General features: G+C 43.2%; 1 protein-coding gene and 1 pseudogene across 1 annotated transcript; both read left to right on the forward strand.

Annotated features, from left to right (window-relative positions):
• The first annotated feature begins 11 nt into the window (after window positions 1–11).
• LOC132873940 (aerolysin-like protein) lies at window positions 12–5923 on the forward strand (annotated as a pseudogene).
• Window positions 5924–16153: 10230 nt separating this feature from the next.
• LOC132874608 (aerolysin-like protein) lies at window positions 16154–24991 on the forward strand. Its single transcript, XM_060910920.1, has 2 exons — window positions 16154–16213; window positions 23972–24991. The coding sequence occupies exon 2, from the start codon at window positions 23993–23995 to the stop codon at window positions 24989–24991; it is 999 nt and encodes a 332-aa protein (XP_060766903.1). The 5' UTR covers window positions 16154–16213; window positions 23972–23992.
• Window positions 24992–26285: the final 1294 nt, after the last annotated feature.

The raw sequence follows: 26285 nt of genomic DNA on the forward strand, positions 1-26285 counted from the left end.
AGGGCAAGAACATGTCATACCTTGCACAAGTCCTTATAATTGGTGGGCGAGGAGGAAATGCCTTTGATTTTAATGGTACTGGAAATGGAGCCACACTGAAAAAGATCTGGGTGTGGGCCGGCGGCTGGCAGATAAAAGCCATGAAGGTTTGGCTTACTGATGGCCAGTCCAAGCAGATTGGAAACCCTGATGGGAAGTATTCAGAATTTATATTTGAAGATGGAGAGCATTTCACCTCCCTTTCACTTTGGGGAAATGGAGCTGGAACACGTCTGGGTGCCATTAAATTCAAGACAAATCACTCCCGGGAGTTCTTTGCATACATGACAGACTGGGGGCTGAAAACAGAATATCCAGTTGATGTTGCTTCTGGGATCTGCATGGGAATCACAGGACGTGCAGCTTCAGATATCGATTGCTTAGTGTAGCTTTCCCTAGGTGTGGGTGGAGCACAGAGGACGGCAGGACAGAGATCAGGTTCAACAAACCGTTTTATTGTTCCACTTTTCAGGGAACACAATAGGTTTTACGCAGACACACGCACACACACACATCAGGTGTCTGGTTCGGGAGAGATCTCTTCTGCTCTCGCTCTCCCTCCCTAAATAGGGCGCGGTCCCTGGGAAGACACACAAACACAGGTTAATTGCTCTCAGGTGAAGTGAATCTGCCACTTACCTTCCCTGACTCCGCCCTCCTGTCACAGACCGGTGCTCGACCACGCCCCCGCTGCCACATACCCCCACCGCCCGACTCAGGCCGGGCAGCCGTCCGGCCCGCAGCCGACTCCCCCCCCCCCTTGACGGGAGAGGAAGTCCGCCACGACCATCTGCGCCCCCGGCCTGTGGACCACCTTGAAATTAAAGGGTTGGAGCGCCAGATACCAACGGGTGATCCGCGCGTTGGCATCTTTCATGCGGTGGAGCCACTGGAGGGGCGCGTGGTCCGAACAGAGGGTGAAAGAGCGCCCCAGCAGGTAGTACCGGAGGGCGAGGACCGCCCATTTGATCGCCAGGCACTCCTTCTCAATCGTGCTGTAGCGCCCCTCACGCACTGACAGCTTCCGGCTGATGTATAGGACCGGGCGATCCTCCCCCTCCACCTGCTGGGACAAAACGGCCCCCAGCCCTCTGTCCGACGCATCCGTCTGTAACATAAAAGGGAGAGAGAAGTCAGGGGAGTGTAAAAGTGGCCCCCCACACAGTGCAGCCTTTACCTCAGAGAAAGCCCGCTGGCACTGCTCCGTCCACTGGACCGGATCTGGCGCCCCCTTTTTAGTGAGGTCAGTCAGCGGGCTGGTGACGTCCGAATAATTAGGTATAAACCTACGATAGTAGCCAGCCAGCCCCAGGAACTGTCTCACCCCCTTTTTGGTCTTGGGCCTCGGGCAGGCCGCAATCGCTGCTGTCTTATTAATTTGGGGACGCACCTGCCCGTTGCCCAAGTGGAAGCCCAGATACCGTACTTCCACCCGCCCAATCGCACACTTCTTTGGGTTGGCCGTGAGTCCCGCCCGTCTCAGCGACCTAAGGACGGCCCTCAGGTGTTGCAGGTGCCGCTGCCAGTCGTTACTATAAACGATAATGTCGTCCAGGTAGGCGGCCGCATAGGTGGCGTGGGGCCGGAGGACCCGGTCCATCAGCCGCTGAAACGTAGCGGGCGCCCCAAACAGCCCAAACGGAAGTGTGACGAACTGGTGTAAGCCGAACGGTGTGGAAAAGGCCGTTTTCTCCCGGGATAATGGAGTCAAGGGGATCTGCCAATATCCCTTCGTTAAATCCAGTGTCGAGTAAAAGCGAGCCGTGCCTAGTCGATCGAGCAGCTCATCAATACGAGGCATTGGGTACGCGTCGAATTTAGACACCGCGTTGACTTTTCTATAGTCCACACAGAACCGGACCGAGCCGTCGGCCTTGGGAACCAAGACCACCGGGCTGCTCCAGTCGCTGTGGGACTCCTCGACGATGCCCATTTCGAGCATGGCCTGAAGTTCTTCCCGAACCACCTTTTTTTTGTGTTCGGGTAGTCTATACGGGCGGCTACGCACTACCACCCCCGGGGGTGTCTCTATGTGGTGTTCTATGAGGTTAGTGCGACCGGGCCGGGGCGAGAACACATCCGAAAACTCGGCCTGCAACTGGGCGACCTCCGTGAGTTGGGTCGGGGAGAGGTGGTCTCCACAGGGGACCGGAGAGGTACGTGATGCCAAATTCCCTTTTTGAACCTCCGGCCCCAGCTCCGCCTTCTCCGGAACTACCGACACCAACGCCACGGGGACCTCCTCGTTCCAGAGTTTGAGCAGATTGAGGTGGTAAATCTGTAGCGCCCCACCCCTGTCTGTTCGCCTCACCTCATAGTCGACATCCCCGACTCGCCGTGTGACCTCAAAGGGTCCTTGCCACTTGGCGATTAATTTGGAGCTCGACGTGGGCAAGAGTACGAGTACTTTATCTCCCGGTGTGAACTCTCTAAGGCGCGTACCCTTGTTGTACAGGCGGGCTTGCCGTTCCTGGGCCTGCCGCAAATTCTCCTGAGTTAGGTGGGTGAGCGTGTGGAGTTTTGCGCGCAGGTCCATAACGTACTGAATTTCATTCTTACTTTGTGAAGGTCCCTCCTCCCAATTTTCCCGCAGCACGTCCAGGATGCCGCGCGGCTTACGCCCATATAATAATTCGAACGGGGAGAACCCCGTGGAGGCTTGAGGGACCTCTCGCACTGAGAACAGCAAGGGTTCGAGCCACTTATCCCAATTACGTGCGTCCTCACTTACGAATTTTTTAATGATATTTTTGAGGGTGCGGTTGAACCGTTCTACTAAACCGTCCGTTTGTGGGTGATATACGCTGGTGCGGATCGGCTTAATCCCCAATAACCCATACAGTTCGCGTAGTGTTCGTGACATAAACGTAGTGCCTTGATCAGTCAGAATCTCTTTCGGGATTCCAACTCGGGAGATGACGCGGAAGAGTGCCTCTGCAATACTGCGTGCTGAGATATTGCGCAGAGGCACTGCTTCCGGGTATCGCGTTGCATAGTCCACTAGAACTAATATAAAGCGGTACCCTCGTGCTGACCGATCTAATGGCCCGACGAGATCCATCCCAATTCTTTCAAACGGGGTCTCGATTAACGGTAGAGGGCGCAATGGCGCTTTTGGAATGGCCGCTGGATTTACTAACTGGCATTCGCGGCATGCCGTACACCACCTACGGACATCGCCGCGAATCCCCGGCCAATAGAATTGGGCCATTATTCGGGCTAGTGTTTTATCCTGCCCTAAGTGTCCAGCCATGGGATTAAAGTGAGCCGCCTGGAATACCAATTCCCGGCGGCTCTTTGGAATCAAAAGCTGCGTGACTCGCTCTTTAGTTTGAGTGTCCTGCGTCACTCGGTATAACCTATCCTTCATAATCGCGAAGTAGGGGAAGGACGGGGTGGCGTTCGGCGGGAGCGTTTGACCATCGATTACTCTCACTTGGTCAAACGCATGCCGCAGAGTCTCGTCTCGCGACTGCTCTAATGGGAAATCCGCGAGGGATTCCCCAATAGAGAGAGGAGGAGCCGGTGGCTCCTCACCCTGACGCGGAGATGACGTAGACGGCTCCGCGACAGCTGCTCCCGCCAAAACGACACCGGGACCTCCCCCTGTCAACTGGCAGGACCCACTCTCTACTAGGCGCGTCATTAAACCCCGAAATCCCGGCCAATCAGTCCCCAAAATTAACGAGTGGGTAAGGCGAGGATTAACCGCCGCCTTCACTATAAATTTTTCCCCTCTGAAAATAATATGGACCGACACCAAAGGGTAGCTGTGAACATCCCCGTGCACACACAAAACCTTCACCCCCTGTGCTCCCCCCAATGCCTCGTTTTGAACCAGGCTTTGGCGAATTGAGGTCTGATTACAACCAGAATCCACCAATGCCTAATATGTAGCCCCTTGGATACTCACCGGTATGCGATACGCTCCGGCCCGATCGAGGGCGGCCTCTGGCGCGTCGGGGATCCGAACCACCGCGCCCACTTCCATTGCTGTGCACTGCTGTTGAAGGTGGTCCGGTTCCCCGCAGCGCCAGCAAACCGGCCCGGGCTTCTCCTCTGCACCGGTGCTCTGGGGCTCACTCACCTGAGGTGGGGGAGAGACAGACACAGAAGGGAGAAACGGGAGGGCACCGTGGGTGCGGCGGGCCGGCAGGGGTGGTGCCGGCCCCCGCCTCCGCGGTGGGGGAATGGGGCGAGGACGGGACACAGAAGGAGGGGAGAGAGAGAGAGAAAGAGAAGAGGAGAGAAGAGATGTCGACATCCGCTGTCCTGCCGCCGAGACAGCCGCCAGATGATCCTCCGCCAGCTCGACTGCCTGATCCAGCGACGCCGGGCGGTGGCACTGGACCCACTCCGCGGCTCCTGCTGGTAAGCGGGCGATGAACTGTTCCAGTACCACCTGATCGACGATTCCCTCGGCGTCGCGATCTTCGGCCCTCAGCCACCGCCAGCAGGCGTCCCGGAGCTGCTGGCCGAACGCGAACAGGCTGCCGACTTCCTCCATCCGCAGCGCGCGGAAGCGCTGGCGCTGCTGCTCCGGCGTGCGCCCCACGCGCTGAAGGACAGCCCGGCGAAGGTCGGCGTAGGCCAGCCGGCGATCGGCGGGGAGCTGTAGTGCAGCCAGCTGCGCCTCTCCCGTCAGGAGGGGGAGGAGGCGCGCCGCGCGCTGCTCCATCGGCCACCCCGAGGCTTCAGCGACCTGCTCGAATAACGTGAAGAAAGCCTCAGGGTCATCCTGCGGGCCCATCTTAGTTAAGGTGAGGGGAGACGGGCCCGCGGCCGGAGCGCTGGTGGGCCCCGCCGACGCGAGGAGACGCCGGAACGCCTTGCGATCTTCTTGCTGGGCCAGCACCAGGGCATCGCTCTTGTTCCTTTCGGAGTGTGACGAGCGCCTGGTGCTGGCTTTGCTGAGCCGTGGCGAGGGCGTGGACCAGGTCGGTGAACGGGGAGGATTCCATGGGGCTGCTGGGTTGGTGCTCCATTTCCCGGGTTTCGGCACCACTGTAGCTTTCCCTAGGTGTGGGTGGAGCACAGAGGACGGCAGGACAGAGATCAGGTTCAACAAACCGTTTTATTGTTCCACTTTTCAGGGAACACAATAGGTTTTACGCAGACACACGCACACACACACATCAGGTGTCTGGTTCGGGAGAGATCTCTTCTGCTCTCGCTCTCCCTCCCTAAATAGGGCGCGGTCCCTGGGAAGACACACAAACACAGGTTAATTGCTCTCAGGTGAAGTGAATCTGCCACTTACCTTCCCTGACTCCGCCCTCCTGTCACAGACCGGTGCTCGACCACGCCTCCGCTGCCACACTTAGGTTTCATGTTCATCAACACCGACAAGTCTACTGAGCTAACAGATGTTCAGTATCCCACCCTTCATAGTGTGATACCCAATGTGGCTGTTGAGGAAATCAAATCCATGACATACCATCATAATTCTACTCAAACTCAAGAATATCGAATTGAAACCTCCAAAAAAATCACTAAAAAATCCTCATGGTCTGTTACCAACAAGATTGAATTCTCATTTTCAATGGAAGTGAAGGCAGGAATTCCAGAGGTTGTGGAAGTATCAACTGGATTTGGCTTCACAGTGGGAACCGAGAGCTCATATGGTTTAGAGAAAACTGAAGAGAAAACGGAGCTACTGTCATTTCCTGTCAAAGTCCCTCCAGGGAAAGCCATGGATGTGGACATCACAATTGGCCGTGCTACAATTGATCTGCCTTACAAAGGCACAGTCAAGATTACCTGCTATAGCGTGCTGCAGTTTCCAACCAGTGGAACCTACAAAGGTGTCACTTACACTGATGGAAAAGTGGTTGTGATGGAATCAGTCAAAAAGCTTGCTGAGGTGCCAGATGCTGCAAAATGAATTGGAAACCTTTTAAAAGTGAAATATAATGAATCTCATTCAATAATTCTTCTTTTTCAGGCTTATTTTCTTTGATGATGTTCATGTTCATTTTAACTTGGTTTAAATAACTTGAGTATTAACTTTCCATAATGTTGATCATAATGTTTATATTGGTGCTTTTAAAAAAAATCCTGTAAATCTATCAATAAAATGACTCGATTAACCTGCTAGTGTTCAAGTTGTGCCAACCCACATTTTATGATCATTTTTCAACGAATGGTTTACCATTCTGAAAAATAAATATAACAAATCTCATGATTGCATTTAGAATTAGTTTAACTGTAACTTGGTTTAGACAATTTTATTTGATTATTAATTTTCATGTTAAGTTACTGCTACCTGTATGAATATGATTCTTCTTCTTTTTATCTGTAATGATTTCAATCAATAAAAATTTGCTGTTCAATTAACTGAGGGAACCTTGAGGGAACCCTCCCAAAGGGATCAATAAAGTTTTATCTAATCTAATCTAATCTAATCTAATCTAATCTAATCTAATCTAATCTAATCTAATCTAATCTAATCTAATCTAATCTAATCTAATCTAACTGGTATTCAAACATGCATACCAAAGTATGTTCTTTTTTTGTCTGAGAAGCAGCTTTGTGGATATTTCATTTGGAGGTGAGGGAAATTTACGAAACTATATATTGTATACGGATGCTCTTCAGTTAAATCCGGTTTATACAGTGCTCAGCGTAAATGAGCACACCCCCTTTGAAAAGTAACATTTTAAAACAATATCTCAATGAACACAAACGATTTCCAAAATGTTGACAAGACAAAGTTTCATATAACATCTGTTTAACTTATAATGTGAAAGTAAGGTTAATAATATAACTTAGATTACACATTTTTTCAGTTTTACTCAAATTAGGGTGGTGCAAAAATGAGTACACCCCACAACAAAAACTACTACATCTAGTACTTTGTATGGCCTCCATGATTTTTAATGACAGCACCAAGTCTTCTAGGCATGGAATGAACAAGTTGGTGACATTTTGCAACATCAATCTTTTTCCATTCTTCAACAATGACCTCTTTTAGTGACTGGATGCTGGATGGAGAGTGATGCTCAACTTGTCTCTTCAGAATTCCCCAAAGAAAATAATTTCTTTACACCACAAAGGCGAAGGCTACAAGAAGATCAGCAAAGCTTTACTTATCAGTCAGAATATTGTAGCAAAAGTGGTACAAAAATTTAAGAAAGATGGAACTGCAACCATCTCACAGAGACGTCCAGGTCGTCCACGGAAGTTTACACCTCAACAGGAGTGTCTTCTGATGAGAAGGGTTGAAGAAAACCAGCATGCAAGATCACTGCAGTTATCTAAAGAAGTAGAAAGCCAAACTGGGGTGACTATTTCCCATGACACAATATGGCATACACTGCAGAGGAATGGCATGCATGGATGCCGTCCACGAAAGAAGCCTCTCCTAAAGCCCAGGCACAAAAAAGCCCGCCTAGAGTTTGCCAGGGCCCATGCTGACAAAGATGAAGACTACTGGGACTCTATACTCTGGAGTGATGAGACCAAGATAAATGTTTTTGGAACTGATGGCTTCAAAACTGTATGGCATCGCAAAGGTGAGGAATACAAAGCAAAATGCATGGCGCCTACAGTGAAACATGGTGGTGGCAGTGTCCTTATGTGGGGCTGCATGAGTGCTGCTGGTGTCGGGGAGCTGCATTTCATTGATGGCATCATGAATTCACAGACGTATTGCTCTGTACTGAAAGAGAAGATGCTACCATCACTCCGTGCCCTTGGTTGTTGTGCACTTTTCCAACATGACTAAACACACATCTAAGGCCACTGTTGGATTTCTGAAGAAGAACAGGGTGAAAGTGATTCAGTGGCCAAGTATGTCTCCTGATCTGAACCCAATCGAACACCTATGGGGAATTCTGAAGAGACAAGTTGAGCATCATTCTCCATCCAGCATCCAGTCACTAAAAGAGGTCATTGTTGAAGAATGGAAAAAGATTGATGTTGCAAAATGTTGCCAACTTGTTCATTCCATGCCTAGAAGACTTGGTGCTGTCATTAAAAATCATGGAGGCCATACAAAGTACTAGATGTAGTAGTTTTTGTTGTGGGGTGTACTCATTTTTGCACCACCCTAATTTGAGTAAAACTGAAAAATGTGTAATCTAAGTTTATATTATTAACCTTACTTTCACGTTATAAGTTAAACAGATGTTATACAAAACTTTGTCTTGTCAACATTTTGGAAATTGTTTGTGTTCATTGAGATATTGTTTAAAATGTTACTTTTCAAAGGGGGTGCACTCATTTACGCTGATCACTGTATAAACCCGTGTTGCTTTTTTTAATCAGACAGTATTTGCATAAATCTACAACAGAACAGATTATACTTTTGTCATGTGGCATTTGTTAATAAATATAACATTCTTTATTTTGAAACAAGAGATTTACATGGATAACTCTTACCTCATAAATGGCTTCTGAATGGCAAACTGAAGGTGTTGAAATGCAGAGCTGAGGGCATGGACCAAATGCAGGAGCTCTTCGTAACAATACAACAGTTCAATAAATACAAAGCTAAGAAGAGTTTAGTACAGCTGCCACATATACAGAGACAGACCCTGATGAACTTCTGATAGGTCTGTCTCATCCTCTAAGCTTCTAAGTGTTGCAGTGAAGAGTGGCGTTAAATAATCCTTGGCAAAACTAAATGTGGAGTCTCCACACAATGCAGTTTCAAATGTCTCTTTAAAAGATAAAAATAAAAATACATCTGTCCAAGTGAGTGAATGGGGTGTGACCTGATAAAAGGTCATGTATAATGGCAGCATGGCAGAAGCTCGAAGCTTGAGCTCACTGCCTCTGGTAGAAAGACCAGTGGCTTCATTAGTGGAACATGCTGATGAAGCCTTGTGTGCAAATCCATGCTCCATCCCTTCAAGTTTCAGCCAGATTTTTTTTTTCTGGTGGAAGGAGGTGATTATTCAGGGCCTCCTGATCACACTATCCATGCAACATTGACTGTACTTTTACCATTGACCACTATCAGACACAGTGGTCCACTCTACAGAGTTTGTGTTTCTGTGACCTTGTTCATTTAATTAGTTTGACTGTGTTCATCCTGCATGACCAGACTAACATGAGCATGCTTACTAAAACACAAGAGCTTACTAAAGGAGAAAAGCTTCTCTTTGTTATTTGGTATATGGCCCATTCTGTCGCTGCGGGTACATTTCAAATGTTGACTCTGTTAGTCACGGTCAACTCTGTTATCATTAAACTGGGCAATCCATTAACAGAATTGATGATAACAGAGTTGACATCTCCCAGCATTTTGTGTCTGAGAAGCAGTTTTGTTAAAAGTCTTATTTATGGAAAATTATGTGACTATTTTGGCAGACACCGTTTGCAAAAGTATCTGTGTGAGACATCATTAGTCTTTTGTCTACTGACAATTGTTACATGGTATACTGTGTCTTAACTCTACATGCTAACCTCAAACTAGCTACCAAATGGCATGTATAAAAACAGAATTTTGTGGATTTTCAACATATTATTGTTTTTAAAAAATGAGTGAAAGATCCACTCCAATATCACAATAACAGCTTTGACAAATAATGAATCTACTGTTGGTGTATCCTCAACATTTTGTTCAAATGAATGAGAGAAGAAACATAACATACCTCGCTGCCTTTCTGAAGTTTCCCGCCAGAGGAAGTGACATCTCTTGGTGCAGGTGTCATGCGTATTATTAAAAGTCTTTGCGGATTTTAGGCGATTTTATAACAAAGTTAACAGAGTTGACAAGAACATTGGGACGGATAAAAAAAATTTATTTTCTCTTACTGAAATTTCACATAAGACAGAAAATAGACTTTCTATGCAATTGATTTTATAACAGTTAATAGAATGAGCCCCCCAAAAACAGACTGTTAGACTGAATCACTTCATGTTTATTCGAGTTGAATGTATGAATCAGGAGTCGAAGACAGCCAATAATGTGAGGGGAGGGGTGGGAGTCATTTAGTTAATATTTTATGGATAAATTGGGTCTAAAATGTAGCTCAAGCATTGCTATTGGTGAAAGTTTGTCATAATTTGCATTATTGTTCAAAACTGATTCAAGAAAGATTTCTTTTGTGGAAAATAACAAAAGGTTTATCTCAGAGACGCGAAATGTAACCCGAATTCTAGAATGACTCATATAGTATCTTTGAAAGCGATTATTGCAAGCTATCTAGCTCAAAGACAACTTAAGTGCCACCACTTTTGACAAACAAAATTTCGGCTTCTCTGCTTGCCCTTTTGCTCTCACCAGGTTTTAATGGTAGATATATTATATGTGCGTCACAAAATTCTGCTTCTTGTCCTCTGCATATAATGTCATCTATGCATAGGGAGCGTTAGTAGGGAGAAGAAACTGAGAATCTATATCTCTGCTCTCTTCCTCTAGTGACGTTATCAATATAATTGACTTTATTAAAGCTCAGATTATATGTTCCTCATGTAAATTAGCCATAGGGATAATGATAAAAATAATACTATGTTTCAGCTGTAATATGTTGCAGCAATAGTAGTTTGTCCGATCTTTCAATGCCTCTCAATATTGAACAAATGGACAAATACAGAACATATAGCCACAATATCAAACGAGACAATCTGCTTCTTTTTGTGGGTTTATTATCTCATTTTTCATCACATAATGCAAAGTCTCATGGACATAGATGTCCTTGTATTGGACATAGAAATACCATTAATTAGTTTGAAAGCGTGTTCATTAGGTTTTCATATGTAAATATATATTTTATGACATATTTTATGTTTTTTGTCACACTGCATCTTAAGTAACAATGTCTCATAATGAAACCACAACTGTTCCATGAACTTCCATCATGCATGTCGTATAAATAAGAGAGAAGTTGTATGCTTTCAGAGTTATGCAACTTAAAGAGCATGATTTTTGAAAGTGTGTGTGTGTGCACACGTCCACAATCTAGAAAACATATGGAAAGTGAAATAAATTTAACAAACTGCCACTGTAAAGTGTCATTACTTCCTTTATTCCACATCCATCCATTATCTGTAGCTACTTATCTGGTGCAGGGTCGCAGGTAAGCTGGAGCCTATCCCAGCTGACTATGGGCAAGAGGCGGGGTACACCCTGGACAAGTTGCCAGATCATCGCAGGGCTAACACATAGAGACAAACAACCATTCACACCTACGGTCAATTTAGAACCACCAATTAGCCTAACCTGCATGTCTTTGGACTGTGGGGGAAACCAGAGCACCCAGAGGAAACCTGCGCAGACATGGGGAGAACATGCAAACTTCACACAGGAAGGCCCTCGTCGGCTGCTGGGCTCAAACCCAGGACCTTCTTGCTGTGAGGTGATAGTGCTAACCACTACACCACCGTGCTGCTCCTTGATTCCACAATTTCCAATAAATGTATTAATTGTGAAGCAGATGTTAAATGTTATGAGTTAAAGATGTATGTAAATATATATTTCATGACATTTTATGTTTTTTGTCACACTGCATCTTAAGTAACAATGCCTCATGATGAAACCACAACCTTTCCATGAACCTCCTTCATGCACGTCGTATGAATAAGAGAGAAGTTGAATGCTTTCATAGTTATGCAATTTAAAGAGCATGGTTTTTGAAAGTGTGCGTGTGCACATGTGCACAGTCTAGAAAATATATGGAAAGTGAAATAAATTTAACGAACTGCCACTGTAAAGTGTCATTACTTCCTTGATTTCACAATTTTCAGTAAATTTATTAATTGTGAAGCAGATGTTAAATATTATGAATTAAAGATATTTTAGATAATACCATGCCCAAGGTAGCATGTCAGTGAACTGTGATTTCATTATCAAGAACTGAGACCAATATTCCCTGGAAAACGTATTTTGTTAATAATTTAACTTGACCCTTTAAAGTTCCACAAATAAGCACGTATTAATACTTAAGTAAACCCTGCGATGGATTGTGACCTGCCCAGGGTGTTCCCCGCCTTTCACCTGAAGTCAGCTGGGATTGGCTCCAGCTCCTTCACAACCCTGACCGATAAGCGGTAAAGATAATGGATGGATGGATAATACTTAAATAGTAAATTCATAATGAATAATTAATACAGTGCAATACAGTACTTTTGAAGTGCACTGAACTCACTGTAATGGTCATGGAACCACTTTGAGATGACTTCAAACAGCATTCTATCAAAGCTCGATTGTCATTAAGAGGCCTAATGTGTGCAAAAACATTCCCACATCTTTACACCACCACCAGCAGCCTAAACTGTTGAGACAAGACAGGTTTGGTCCATGAGTTCATAGTTTTGATCCCAAATTCTGATGCTACCATTTGCATGTTCCAGCAGAAATCGACTTTTAGAAGACCATGTGATCTGTGGGTGGTAAAAGAGAGCAGCTGGACTTGCTTGAAGATTATTGAAGACTTTTCACCTCTCATCCGAAAGGCTTATTCAGTTCTGTCTGACTAATAGGGAGTATCAGGTATTTATCCTCTCATGGATGAAAAGCAATCCTAAGGTGTTGCTGAGTCATCCTGTTGGTGTGGGTCACTGGGGACTGGGTGTGAACGGCCTAGAGAGTCGTTGGGGTGATCAATGGGTTGTTGGTTCTCTCTGTCCTCCTGTGAGTCACTGAAAACAGCTGGGTTTTGGTGTGCATTCAGTTGTCTGGGAAGTGTGCCAAGGACTGCATTGTAGGTGGCTGATAAATGGTGTCTTAGACCACCACCTCTGTTCAGTGATGGCCATTCCAGGTTGACAAAAATGGCTTCTTTAACTCCTCGCTCATACCAACAATCCTCATCTCATCTCATCTCATTATCTCTAGCTGCTTTATCCTTCTACAGGGTCGCAGGCAAGCTGGAGCCTATCCCAGCTGACTACGGGCGAAAGGCGGGGTACACCCTGGACAAGTCATCAGGTCATCACAGGGCTGACACATAGACACAGACAACCATTCACACTTACATTCACACCTACGGTCAATTTAGAGTCACCAGTTAACCTAACCTGGATGTCTTCGGACTGTGGGGGAAACCGGAGCACCCGGAGGAAACCCACGCGGACACGGGGAGAACATGCAAACTCCGCACAGAAAGGCCCTCGCCGACCACGGGGCTCGAACCCAGGACCTTCTTGCTGTGAGGCAACAGCGCTAACCACTACACCACCGTGCCGCCTACCAACAATCCTCTCTGGCTAAAATGCGTACGTTGCAATCCTGAAATGAGTGTCCTTTGTTGTTAAGATGAAGATAGACAGCAGAGTCCTGGCCTGAGGAACTGGCTCTCCTGTGCTGAGCCATGAGCCTGTGAAGCGGTTGTTTTGAAGCCATTTTTGTCAACCTGGAACGGCCATCACTTGAAAAGAGTGATATGGGATAATTATCCCATAATTATTTATGGGATAAATAAATTACTTATCCCATTCCTTAATTGCAATATTAATTAGTTATTGTTATTGTAACACTGAAACATCTTTCGAGTGGCCCTAAAGGACATCATTAGAACAAGAAAATGTTCAACAGTAAGTTGTTTGAGGAAGACACTAGAAAGTAACCTGCTTAACTAATTTCATTTTTCATCTTCCCATAAAATATATTTCCATGTACCATTGACCACTGTCAGTCACACTGCATCTTAAGTAACAATGCCTCATTATGAAACCACAACCTTTCCATGAACTTCAGTCATTCATGTCATATGAATAAGAGAGAAGCTGTGTGCTTTCATAGTTATGTAAGTTTCATCTCATCTCATCTCATTATCTCTAGCCGCTTTATCCTTCTACAGGGTCACAGGCAAGCTGGAGCCTATCCCAGCTGACTACGGGCGAAAGGCGGGGTACACCCTGGACAAGTCGCCAGGTCATATTATGCAAGTTTAAGAGCATGATTTTTCAAAGAGAGAGAGAGAGTTTGTGTGGGTCGGTCCACAGTCCAGGAAAATATGGAAAGTGAAATAAATTTAACAAACTGCCACTGGTAAAGTGTCATTGCTTCCTTGATTGCACAGTTTCCAATAACTTTATTAATAGTCAAGCAGATGTTAAACGTTATGAATTAAAGATATTTTTGATAATCCCATGCCCATAGTAACATGTCAGTGATATTTTGGTAACAATTTAACTCGACACGCTAAAGGTCCACAAATAAGCACGTATTAATACCTAAGCAAACCCTGCGATGGATTGTGACCTGCCCAGGGTGTTCCTCACCTCTCACCTGAAGTCAGCTGGGATTGGCTCCAGCTCCTCCACAACCCTGACAGAGTAGCAGTAAAGATAATGGATGGATGGATGGATGGATGGATAATACTTAAGTAGTAAATTGATAATGAATAATTAATACTGTGCAATACAGTATTATTGAAATGCACTGAACTCAGTGTAATGGTCATGGAACCACTTTAAGATGACTTCAAACAGCATTCCATCAATGCTCGATTGGCATTAAGAAGCCCAATGTGTGCAAAAACATTCCCCACACCTTTACACCACCACCAGCAGCCTAAACAGTTGAGACAAGGCAGGTTCGGTCCATGAGTTCATAGTTTTGACCCCAAATTCCGATGCTACCATTTGCATGTTGCAGCAGGAATCGACTTTCAGAAGACCAGATGATATTTTTCCAGTCTGTCCCATTTTAGTGATCCTGTGCCCACTGTAGCCCCAGGTATTTGTTCTTGGCTGACAGGAATGGAAGCAGATATGGTATTTTGCTGCTGTCATCCATCCGCCTCAACATTTGAAATGTGTCTTCTGAGATGCTTTTCTGCTCCTGAGAGTGGTACAGAGAGGTTAATTGAGTTACCGTGACCTTTCTGTCAGCTTGTATCAGTTTGGCTCTTCTCCTCCACCTCTATTATTACCGCCGCCAATTTTGTTGGAGGAGGTTATGTTTTTGCCCCCTTTTGTTTATCTGTTCCCAACGTAACTCAAAAAGTAGTTAATGAATTTTGATGAAATTCTGAGGAAAGGTTGGCCATGAGGCAAGGATCAATTTACTAGATTTTGATGGAAATCCAGTGATGTATGCAGATCCAGGATTTTTTTTGGCTTGTTTCCAATGTAACTCAAAAAGTAGTGAATGAATTTTGATGAAATTTTGAGGAAAGGTTGGCCATGGACCAAGGAACAGTTGGTTACATTTTCATGCAAATCTAGATATGTATTTAAACATAGTAAACATCTGGATATGTGGCTTGTTGGAGGTATGCACTCTATCGAGTGACCTTCTACTCAACAAGTTGCTTTCACCCCTAGAGCTGCTGCTCATAGTTTAATGAGGTCAGTCATTATTTTGCTCATTTAATTTTGGTCTGTTCATGACATTAATGGCAAGGCAACATCCATGTGATTTAGTATAGAGAAGAGATAAAAAAAATTAATATTATAGTACATAGAATACATTGAGGGCGGCACGGTGGTGTAGTGGTTAGTGCTGTTGCTTCACAGCAAGAAGGTCCTGGGTTCGAGCCCTGTGGCCGGTGAGGGCCTTTCTGTGCAGAGTTTGCATGTTCTCCCCGTGTCCGTGTAGGTTTCCTCCAGGTGCTCCGGTTTCCCCCACAGTCCAAAGACATGCAGGTTAGGTTAACTGGTGACTCTAAATTGACCGTAGGTGTGAATGTGAGTGTGAATGGTTGGCTGTGTCTATGTGTCAGCCCTGTGATGACCTGGCAACTTGTCCAGGGTGTACCCCGCCTTTCGCCCGTAGTCAGCTGGGATAGGCTCCAGCTTGCCTGCGACCCTGTAGAACAGGATAAAGTGGCTAGAGAAGAATGAGAATACATTAAGGAATATCCATTGGAATCGACAAATTTCAAGTATCTTGTGCTTTTATTTAAAATACGTTACTTATTCCATTCCTTATTTGCAATATTAATTAGTAATTGTTATTTTAACAGTGAAACATCTTTAGAATAGCCTTAAAGGACGTTATTAGAATAATAAAATGATACACAGTATGTTATTTAAGGAATAAGGCACTAGACTGTAAATTGCTTAACTCATTTCATTTCTCATATTCCCATAAAAAAAGCCAAATATAATTGCTGACTTTGCACTCATAACACCACACCTTCAGAAGCATAAACACCACCCTCTTTAATGAGTATAAATATGATAGCTCGCAGTTTCTCTTTAGCCATAAAATTTCCATCCTTCAAAGAACATCTTGGAAGGAAGGGATTTCTTGCTGCCTGCTTCGGAGAACTTTCTTGTAAGTATACTCACTATATTCTTGAACAAATAATGTAGGTTATTAAATTCAAGCTTTGTAATTCTTATTTACTGCAGGGATGGAGGGATGGTAAGTTACATAACTAATACCTAATCTTGCTGTTACTTTATATGGTACCGCTTTCTATTCAAGTTTCTTTAACTAATATTATTTATGTATGCCATAATGCTGTCGAATGCTTGATTCTAATTTGTGCGAAGGTCTTGATTAATTTTCTATAACAGCACAACCTGGAGAGTGGCATGGTGGTGTAATGGTTAGCACTGTCTCCTCACAGCAAGAAGGTTCTGGGTTCAAGCCTAGTGGCCAATGGGGGCCTTTCTGTGTGAAGATTGCATGTTCTCCCTGCGTCTGTGTGGGTTTCCTCTGGGTGCTCCGGTTTCCCCCACAGTCCAAAGACATGCAGGTTAGGCTAATTGGTGGCTCTAAATTGACCGTAGGTGTGAATGATTTTGTGTCTCTATGTGTCAGCTCTGCTATGATTTGGCGACTTGTCCAGGGTGGACCCAGTCTCTCACCCATAGTCAGCTGGGATAGGCTCCATCTTGCTTGTGATCCTGCACAGGATAAGCGGTTATGGATAATGGATGGAGCAGAACTTATCCGTAACCGCTTATCCTGTGCAGGGCTGCGGGCAAGATGGAGCCTATCCCAGCTGACGTATTGACTACGGCCAATTTAGAGCCACCAATTAACCTAACCTACATGTCTTTGGACTGTGGGGGAAACTGGAGCACCTGGAGGAAACCCAAGCAGACAAAGGGAGAACATGCAAAACCCACACAGAAAGGCTCACGTAGGCCACTGGGCTCAAACCCAGAACCTTCCTGCTGTGAGACGACAGTGCTAACCACTACACCACCCCCAACTTGGACGATGTCATTCTTTAATAAATAAAAAATTGCTATGGTATAGGAAGACTCTGCTTTGCATCAGGCTCCATCACACCACACACTATTCATTATTTCCTGCAACAGTATGCCAAACTATGTGTGTGTGTGTTTTAATTTGTTACTGACTGCATTAGTTAACATCAATAAGCCATGAACTTCAGTGGTAATAAAGCATAAAGTAATACAGTAAGGCCCTTATTCAGAGTAAGAGACTTATTTACTAACATAGCTTTTGTACTTATTTACACTGGAAAAAAATGGATTTTATTCAGAGATATTCAGAGATGGATTTTATACCTATTAAGAGACCATTTAAAATGAATTAATAAAAACAATTTATCGTATGGGGCGCTCCGGTTTCCCCCACAGTCCAAAGGCATGCAGGTTAGGCTAATTGGTGGCTCTAAATTGGCCGTAGGTGTGAATGTGAGTGTGAATAGTTGTCTGTGTCTATGTGTCAGCCCTGTGATGACCTGGCGACTTGTCCAGGGTGTACCCCGCCTTTCGCCCGTAGTCAGCTGGGATAGGCTCCAGCTTGCCTGCGACCCTGTAGAACAGGATAAAGCAGCTACAGATAATGAGATGAGATGAGATGAGAATTTATCATATGATCTTTGAATAAAAAGACGAAAAGCAGAATATACTCTCATAGTCTTTTGCCAAAAATATTGCTGCATGTATAGACCTAGTTTTAATTATCACATTAATTTGGTGTCATTTAACAAAATGGCTTCCATCCTCACTGTTAATTATTTAATATTGACCTCAAATGGCATTCCATAGGTTTTTTCATTTATTTACAACCCAAAACATACAACCCCGATTCCAAAAAAGTTGGGACAAAGTACAAATTCTAAATAAAAACGGAATGCAATGATGTGGAAGTTTCAAAATTCCATATATTTTTTTCAAAATAGAACATAGATTACATATCAAATGTTTAAACTGAGAAAATGTATCATTTAAAGAGAAAAATTAGGTGATTTTAAATTTCATGACAACAACACATCTCAAAAAAGTTGGGACAAGGCCATGTTTACCACTGTGAGACATCCCCTTTTCTCTTTACAACAGTCTGTAAACGTCTGGGGACTGAGGAGACAAGTTGCTCAAGTTTAGGGATAGGAATGTTAACCCATTCTTGTCTAATATAGGATTCTAGTTGCTCAACTGTCTTAGGCCTTTTTTGTCGTATTTTCCATTTTATGATGCGCCAAATGTTTTCTATGGGTGAAAGATCTGGACTGCAGGCTGGCCAGTTCAGTACCCGGACCCTTCTTCTATGCAGCCATGATGCTGTAATTGATGCAGTATGTGGTTTGGCATTGTCATGTTGGAAAATGCAAGGTCTTCCCTGAAAGAGACGTCATCTGGATGGGAGCATATGTTGCTCTAGAACCTGGATATACCTTTCAATATTGATGGTGTCTTTCCAGATGTGTAAGCTGCGCATGCCACACGCACTAATGCAGCCCCATACCATCAGAGATGCAGGCTTCTGAACTGAGCGCTGATAACAACTTGGGTCGTCCTTCTCCTCTTTAGTCCGAATGACACAGCATCCCTGATTTCCATAAAGAACTTCAAATTTTGATTTGTCTGACCACAGAACAGTTTTCCACTTTGCCACAGTCCATTTTAAATGAGCCTTGGCCCAGAGAAGACGTCTGCGCTTCTGGATCATGTTTAGGTACGGCTTCTTCTTTGAACTATAGAGTTTCAGCTGGCAACGGCGGATGGCACGGTGAATTGTGTTCACAGATAATGTTCTCTGGAAATATTCCTGAGCCCATTTTGTGATTTCCAATACAGAAGCATGCCTGTATGTGATGCAGTGCCATCTAAGGGCCCAAAGATTATGGGCACCCAGTATGGTTTTCCAGCCTTGACCCTTACGCACAGAGATTCTTCCAGATTCTCTGAATCTTTTGATGATATTATGCACTGTAAATGATGATATGTTCAAACTCTTTGCAATTTTACACTGTCGAACTCCTTTCTGATATTGCTCCACTATTTGTTGGCGCAGAATTAGGGGGATTGGTGATCCTCTTCCCATCTTTACTTCCGAGAGCCGCTGCCACTCCAAGATGCTCTTTTTATACCCAGTCATGTTAATGACCTATTGCCAATTGACCTAATGAGTTGCAATTTGGTCCTCCAGCTGTTCCTTTTTTGTACCTTTAACTTTTCCAGCCTTTTATTGCCCCTGTCCCAACTTTTTTGAGATGTGTTGCTGTCATGAAATTTCAAATGAGCTAATATCTGGCATGAAATTTCAAAATGTCTCACTTTCGACATTGATATGTTGTCTATATTCTATTGTGAACACAATCTCAGTTTTTGAGATTTGTAAATTATTGCATTCCGGTTTTATTTACAATTGTACTTTGTCCCAACGTTTTTGGAATCGGGGTTGTACATTTCAGTGTGACATATTGTGGTTACTTTAATGTCTCAGACAATAATGATGGACTTAATACTACTCCTAGTGTAAGCCATATTATATTATCTAATCTCATCTCATTATCTCTAGCCACTTTATCCTGTTCTACAGGGTCGCAGGCAAGCTGGAGCCTATCCCAGCTGACTACAGGCGAAAGGCAGGGTACACCCTGGACAAGTCGCCAGGTCATCACAGGGCTGACACATAGACACAGATAACCATTCACACTTACGGTCAATTTAGAGTCACCAGTTAACCTAACCTGCATGTCTTTGGACTGTGGGGGAAACCCACGCGGACACGGGGAGAACATGCAAACTCTCCACAGAAAGGCCCTCGCTGGCGACGGGGCTCGAACCCGGACCTTCTTGCTGTGAGGCGACAGCGCTAACCACTACACCACCGTGCCGCCCATATTATATTATATCATCTCATTATCTCTAGCCGCTTTATCCTGTTCTACAGGGTCGCAGGCAAGCTGGAGCCTATCCCAGCTGACTATGGGCGAAAGGCGGGGTACACGCTGGACAAGTCGCCAGGTCATCACAGGGCTGACACATAGACACAGACAACCATTCACACTCACATTCACATCTACGGTCAATTTAGAGTCACCAGTTAACCTAACCTGCATGTCTTTGGACTGTGGGGGAAACCGGAGCACCCGGAGGAAACCCACGTGGACACGGGGAGAACATGCAAACTCCGCACAGAAAGGCCCTCGCCGACCCCGGGGCTCGAACCCGGACTTTCTTGCTGTGAGGCGACAGCGCTAACCACTACACCACCGTGCCGCCCATATTATATTATATTATATTATATTATATTATATTATATTATATTATGGGCGGCACGGTGGTGTAGTGGTTAGCCCTGTCGCCTCACAGCAAGAAGGTCCTGGGTTCGAGCCCTGGGGCCGGTGAGGGCCTTTCTGTGTGGAGTTTGCATGTTCTCCCCGTGTCCGCGTGGGTTTCCTCCGGGTGCTCCGGTTTCCCCCACAGTCCAAAGACATGCAGGTTAGGTTAACTGGTGACTCTAAATTGACCATAGGTGTGAATGTGAGTGTGAATGGTTGTCTGTGTCTATGTGTCAGCCCTGCGATGACCTGGCGACTTGTCCAGGGTGTACCCTGCCTTTCACCTGTAGTCAGCTGGGATAGGCTCCAGCTTGCCTGCGATCCTGTAGAAGGATAAAGCGGCTAGAGATAATGAGATGAGATGAGATATTATATTATATTATATTATATTATATTATATTATATTATATTATATTATATTATATTATATTATATTATATTATATTATATTATATTATATTATATTATATTGGCTGGTGTTGAGTGGTCTATAAGATATATTCCATTCAGCTAGCATGATCTTGAACAAGTCGAAGACGAGTTCAGTATCATGCTAGCTGAATGGACTATATCTGATAGACCACAAAAAAAAAGCCAGCCAATATTATTATTATTATTATTATACATACACTCTCTTCATATCAGCATTCTTGAAGGCCGATGCTAGCTTACCCACGACTCAGTGCTGTTAGCGTGGCAGTCCAGTTATGTTCTCGCTAGTGTAACGTTAGTGCAGGCCAATGCTAGCACAGTCAAGCCAAATATTGTTATTAGACTATTATTTTCCCTGTGTAATTTACTTAGTTACTTTTAAAATCAACATCAACAACTACACACAACGGAGCGACCTGGCAGCCAAAATTCTCTCAAAATCTTCGGCTTTTAACGAAGCAAACCTTGTGGCCATGTTTGTTTACAAACTGTCACAGTCACTCGCTAATGTGGAAGTTTTACATCTCCAATGTGTCTCTTTTCCACTTTTTCAATGTCCGTTGGTATGTTTGTCTCTTGTAAATATGCATGAAGAATATTTAATTATGTTTTGGTAGCCTTTTGGGTGTTCAGCACGTTTTTAGTTTCAGTTTATTTATTTAGTGCTTAAACCGAGCACTGGATTAGCCTCGCCTTCTCTCTTTCCCAACTGACAAAGAAACAGCTGGGTGCATGCGCAGCAGAAAAGTTGTCTCATTGGATCTTTGCATGAGTTCCGACATATGACGTCGTGTTGTCTTGACAGCATGCAATGCTATAACAATATTGCACGCTCATTCTCCATTGGGGAGTGTGGCGTAATACATGGAGGATAAGTAATATGATAATAATATTGCATGCCATCAATAAACCCGCTAGAAGGGAATAGAATACATGTTTTTATTCCATGGAAACAGTATCCCATATGTATAATAATATACTATATTAAACTGGTTTCAATCACAGAGTATGCTCTGTCTAATAGCATGCATAAACTTATCGACAAATATATGGTGATAATTTCTCGATAATGCTTTATGAGCTTATCAGCAAATGATATAGACAAAAGCATGTACAGTGGTGCTTGAAAGTTTGTGAACCCTTTAGAATTTTCTATATTTCTGGATAAATATGACCTAAAACATCATCAGATTTTCACACAAGTCCTAAAAGTAGATAAAGAGAATCCAGTTAAACAAATGAGACAAAAATATTATACTTGGTCATTTACTTATTGAGGAAAATGATCCAATATTACATATCTGTGAGTGGCAAAAATATGTGAACCTCTAGGATTAGCAGTTAATTTGAAGGTGAAATTAGAGTCAGGTGTTTTCAATCAATGGGATGACAATCAGGTGTGAGTGGGCACTCTGTTTTATTTAAAGAACAGGGATCTATCAAACTCTGAAACTTCACAACACATGTTTGTGGAAGTGTATCATGGCACGAACAAAGGAGATTTCTGAGGACCTCAAAAAAAGTGTTGTTGATGCTCATCAGGCTGAAAAAGGTTACAAAACCATCTCTAAAGAGTTTGGACTCCACCAATCCACAGTCAGACAGATTGTGTACAAATGGAGGAAATTCAAGATCATTGTTACCCTCCCCAAGAGTGGTCGACCAACAAAGATCACTCCAAGAGCAAGGCGCGTAATAGTCGGCGAGGTCACAAAGGACCCCAGGGTAACTTCTAAGCAACTGAAGGCCTCTCTCACATTGGCTAATGTTAATGTTCATGAGTCCACCATCAGAAGAACACTGAACAATAATGGCCTGCATGGCAGGGTTGCAAGGAGAAAGCCACTGCTCTCCAAAAAGAACGTTACTGCTCATCTGCAGTTTGCTAAAGATCATGTGGACAAGCCAGAAGGCTATTGGAAAAATATTTTGTGGACGGATGAGACCAAAATAGGACTTTTTGGTTTAAATGTGAAGCGTTATGTTTGGAGAAAGGAAAACTGCATTCCAGCATAAGAACCTTATCCCATCTGTGAAACATGGTGGTGGTAGTATCATGGTTTGGGCCTGTTTTGCTGCATCTGGGCCAGGACGGCTTGCCATCATTGATGGAACAATGAATTCTGAATTATACCAGTGAATCCTAAAGGAAAATGTCAGGACATCTGTCCATGAACTGAATCTCAAGAGAAAGTGGGTCATGCAGCAAGACAATGACCCTAAGCACACAAGTTGTTCTACCAAAGAATGGTTAAAGAAGAATAAAGTTAATGTTTTGGAATGGCCAAGTCAAAGTCCTGACCTTAATGCAATCGAAATGTTATGGAAGGACCTGAAGCGAGCAGTTCATGTGAGGAAACCCACCAACATCCCAGAGTTTAAGCTGTTCTTTACGGAGGAATGGGCTAAAATTCCTCCAAGCCGGTGTGCAGGACTGATCAACAGTTACTGGAAACGTTTAGTTGCAGTTATTGCTGCACAAGGGGGTCACACCAGATATTGAAAGCAAAGGTTCACATACTTTTGCCACTCACAGATATGCAATATTGGATCATTTTCATTCAATAAATAAATGACCAAGTATAATATTTTTGTCTCATTTGTTTAACTGGGTTCTCTTTATCTACTTTTAGGACTTGTGTGAAAATCTGATGGTGTTTTAGGTCATATTTATGCAGAAGTATAGAAAATTCTAAAGGGTTCACAAACTTTCAAGCACCACTGTATCTGCCATTTCATTTTTAACACATTAAACCTAAATATTTCATGTATATGTATATGTATCTGACATTTCATTTTTAACACATTAAACCTAAATATTTCTTTGCCTTTTTTAAGAGCAAGATTATTAAGATTAAGATTAAGAGCAAGATCATGTCATACTTGGCAGACATCCTTACAATTCGTGGAGGTGGAAGTGACTTGAAAACACTTTATGAACTCAACGAGCAAATAATATTTGCAATCTTGCAGCTGTTTGTTAAAGGTTCTGACATTTCAACATTTCATTTCTAAGTAATTAGAAAATCAAAAATCTTCTTAAAATTGCCTGTATCTCAGAATATTTATCTTCCATTCTAACTAATTAAATATTTGTTTGCCTTTTTAAGGTACAGATTAAGAACAAGAACATGTCATACCTTGCACAAGTCCATATAATTGGTGGGCAAGGAGGATCTGACTTTGATTTTAATGGTACTGGAAATGGAGCCACACTGAAAAAGATCTGGGTGTGGGCCGGCGGCTCGCAGATAAAATCCATCAAGGTTTGGCTTACTGATGGCCAGTCCAGGCAGTTTGGTGAACCTGCTGGGAAGTTTTCAGAATTTATATTTGAAGATGGAGAGTATTTCACCTCCCTTTCACTTTGGGGAAATGGAGCTGGAACACGTCTGGGTGGCATCAAATTCAAGACAAATCGCTCCCAGGAGTTCTTTGCATACATGACAAGCTGGGGGCTGAAAACAGAATATCCAATTGATGTGGGTTCAGGGATCTGTGTTGGAATCAAAGGACGTGCCTGTGTAGATATTGATTGCTTAGGCTTCATGTTCATCAACACCATCAGGTCTACTCAGCTAACAGATGTTCAGTATCCCACACTTCATAGTGTGATACCCAATGTGGCTGTTGAGGAAATCAAATCCATGACTTACCAAAATAATACAAGTGAAACTCAAGTATATACACTGCAAACCTCCAAAAAAATCACCAAAAAATCCTCTTGGTCTGTTACAAACAAGCTTGAATTCTCATTTTCAAGGGAAGTGAAGGCAGGAATTCCAGAGGTTGTGGAAGTATCAGGTGGATTTCGCTTCACAGTGGGAACCGAGAGCTCATATGATTTAGAGAACACTGAAGAGAAAATAGAGCTGTTCTCATTTCCTGTCAAAGTCGCTCCAGGGAAAACCGTGGATGTGGACATCACAATTGGCCGTGCTACAGTTGATCTCCCCTACAAAGGCACAGTCAAGATTACCTGCTATAATGACAGCGTGCTGCAGTTTCCAACCAGTGGAATCTACAATGGTGTCAATTATACAACAGCAAAAGTAAATGAGAAGGAATCAGCAAAAAAGCTTGCTGAGGAGCCAGGGGCTGAGAGTGAATTGATTCGTCAAACATTTTAGAGTTAAAAAAAAAAAAGTTAAATATAATAAATCTTGTTAATTCTACTTCTTAAGGTTTTTCATTATGTTGATTAAAATTATTCTTTTGCTGCTTTACTCTATTAGTATACAAATGATGCAGACCCACATTTTATGATCAGTAAAACATTTATATTTAAAAAAAATTGATTGATTTTTTAAAAAGATTTAGTTTGATTGTAGCTTTTTTTTAACCTTTGTACATGTTAATTTGCTGCTATGGAAATTATTCTCCTGCTTCTTTTCAAAATTTCAAAAATAAAAATTGAGTGATTCACCAAACTCATGCTCTACTGTGTACAAAGTTGCATCGCAAAGCATGTTCTGTCTGTCTGAGAAACAGTTTTGTTAAAAGTCTCATTCATGGAAAATTATCTGGCTATTTTCGTAGACGCCATTTGCAAAAGTATCTGTGTGAGACATCATTAGTCTTTTGTCGAGTGATAATTGTTACATGATATACTGTACACACACACACGTGTGTATATATATATATATATATATATATATATATATATATATATATATATATATATTCAAAAGTTTGGAAACACCTTCAAATTCGATGTTTTTTCTTTATTTTAATTAACTAAAGACACTTCGTGTCTTAAAGTAATGACTGACTGTTATTTCTCTTTACTTAGTTGAGTGGTTCTTGACATAATATGGATTACTACAGTTGTCGAACAGGGCTATTTACTGTATTTTTATTATTTAGTCTTTACTGGTTGATGGTGTCAAATGCATTAAGAAGGCAAGAAATTCCATTTTTGACCAGACACACCTGTTAATTGAGAAGCATTCCAGGTGACTACCTCATGAAGCTGGTTCAGATAATGCCAGTAGTGTGCAAAGCTGTTATCAAGGTAAATAGTGACGACTTTGAAGAATCTAAAAGATGAAACGTTGTTTTTTCCACACTTTTTTGTTTACCATATAATTCCATATGTTATTTCATAGTTTTGATGAATTCAGTATTGTTCTACAATGTAGGAAAAAAATAAATAAAAACATCGAATTTGAAGGTGTTTCCAAACTTTTGACTGGTAATATATATATGTGAATGGTTCAAGGTGAAGGTGGGACTTCATCAAGGATCTGCTTTGAATCCTTTCTTGTTTGCCATCGTGATGGGTAGCTTGAAGGATGAAGTGAGGCAAAAGTCACCATGGAACATGATGTTTGCGGATGATATTGTGATATGTGGTGAAAGTAGAAAGGAGGTTGAGTTGGGTTTGGAGTGATGGAGGTATGCATTGGAACGAAGAGGAATGAA

This window comes from Neoarius graeffei, chromosome 26, assembly GCF_027579695.1.
Source record: "Neoarius graeffei isolate fNeoGra1 chromosome 26, fNeoGra1.pri, whole genome shotgun sequence".
Lineage (NCBI taxonomy): Eukaryota > Metazoa > Chordata > Actinopteri > Siluriformes > Ariidae > Neoarius > Neoarius graeffei.

Bases quoted from the DNA above. Each gene is read 5' to 3' on its own strand.
- LOC132874608 (XM_060910920.1), top strand. From the start codon at position 23,993: ATGTCATACCTTGCACAAGTCCATATAATTGGTGGGCAAGGAGGATCT.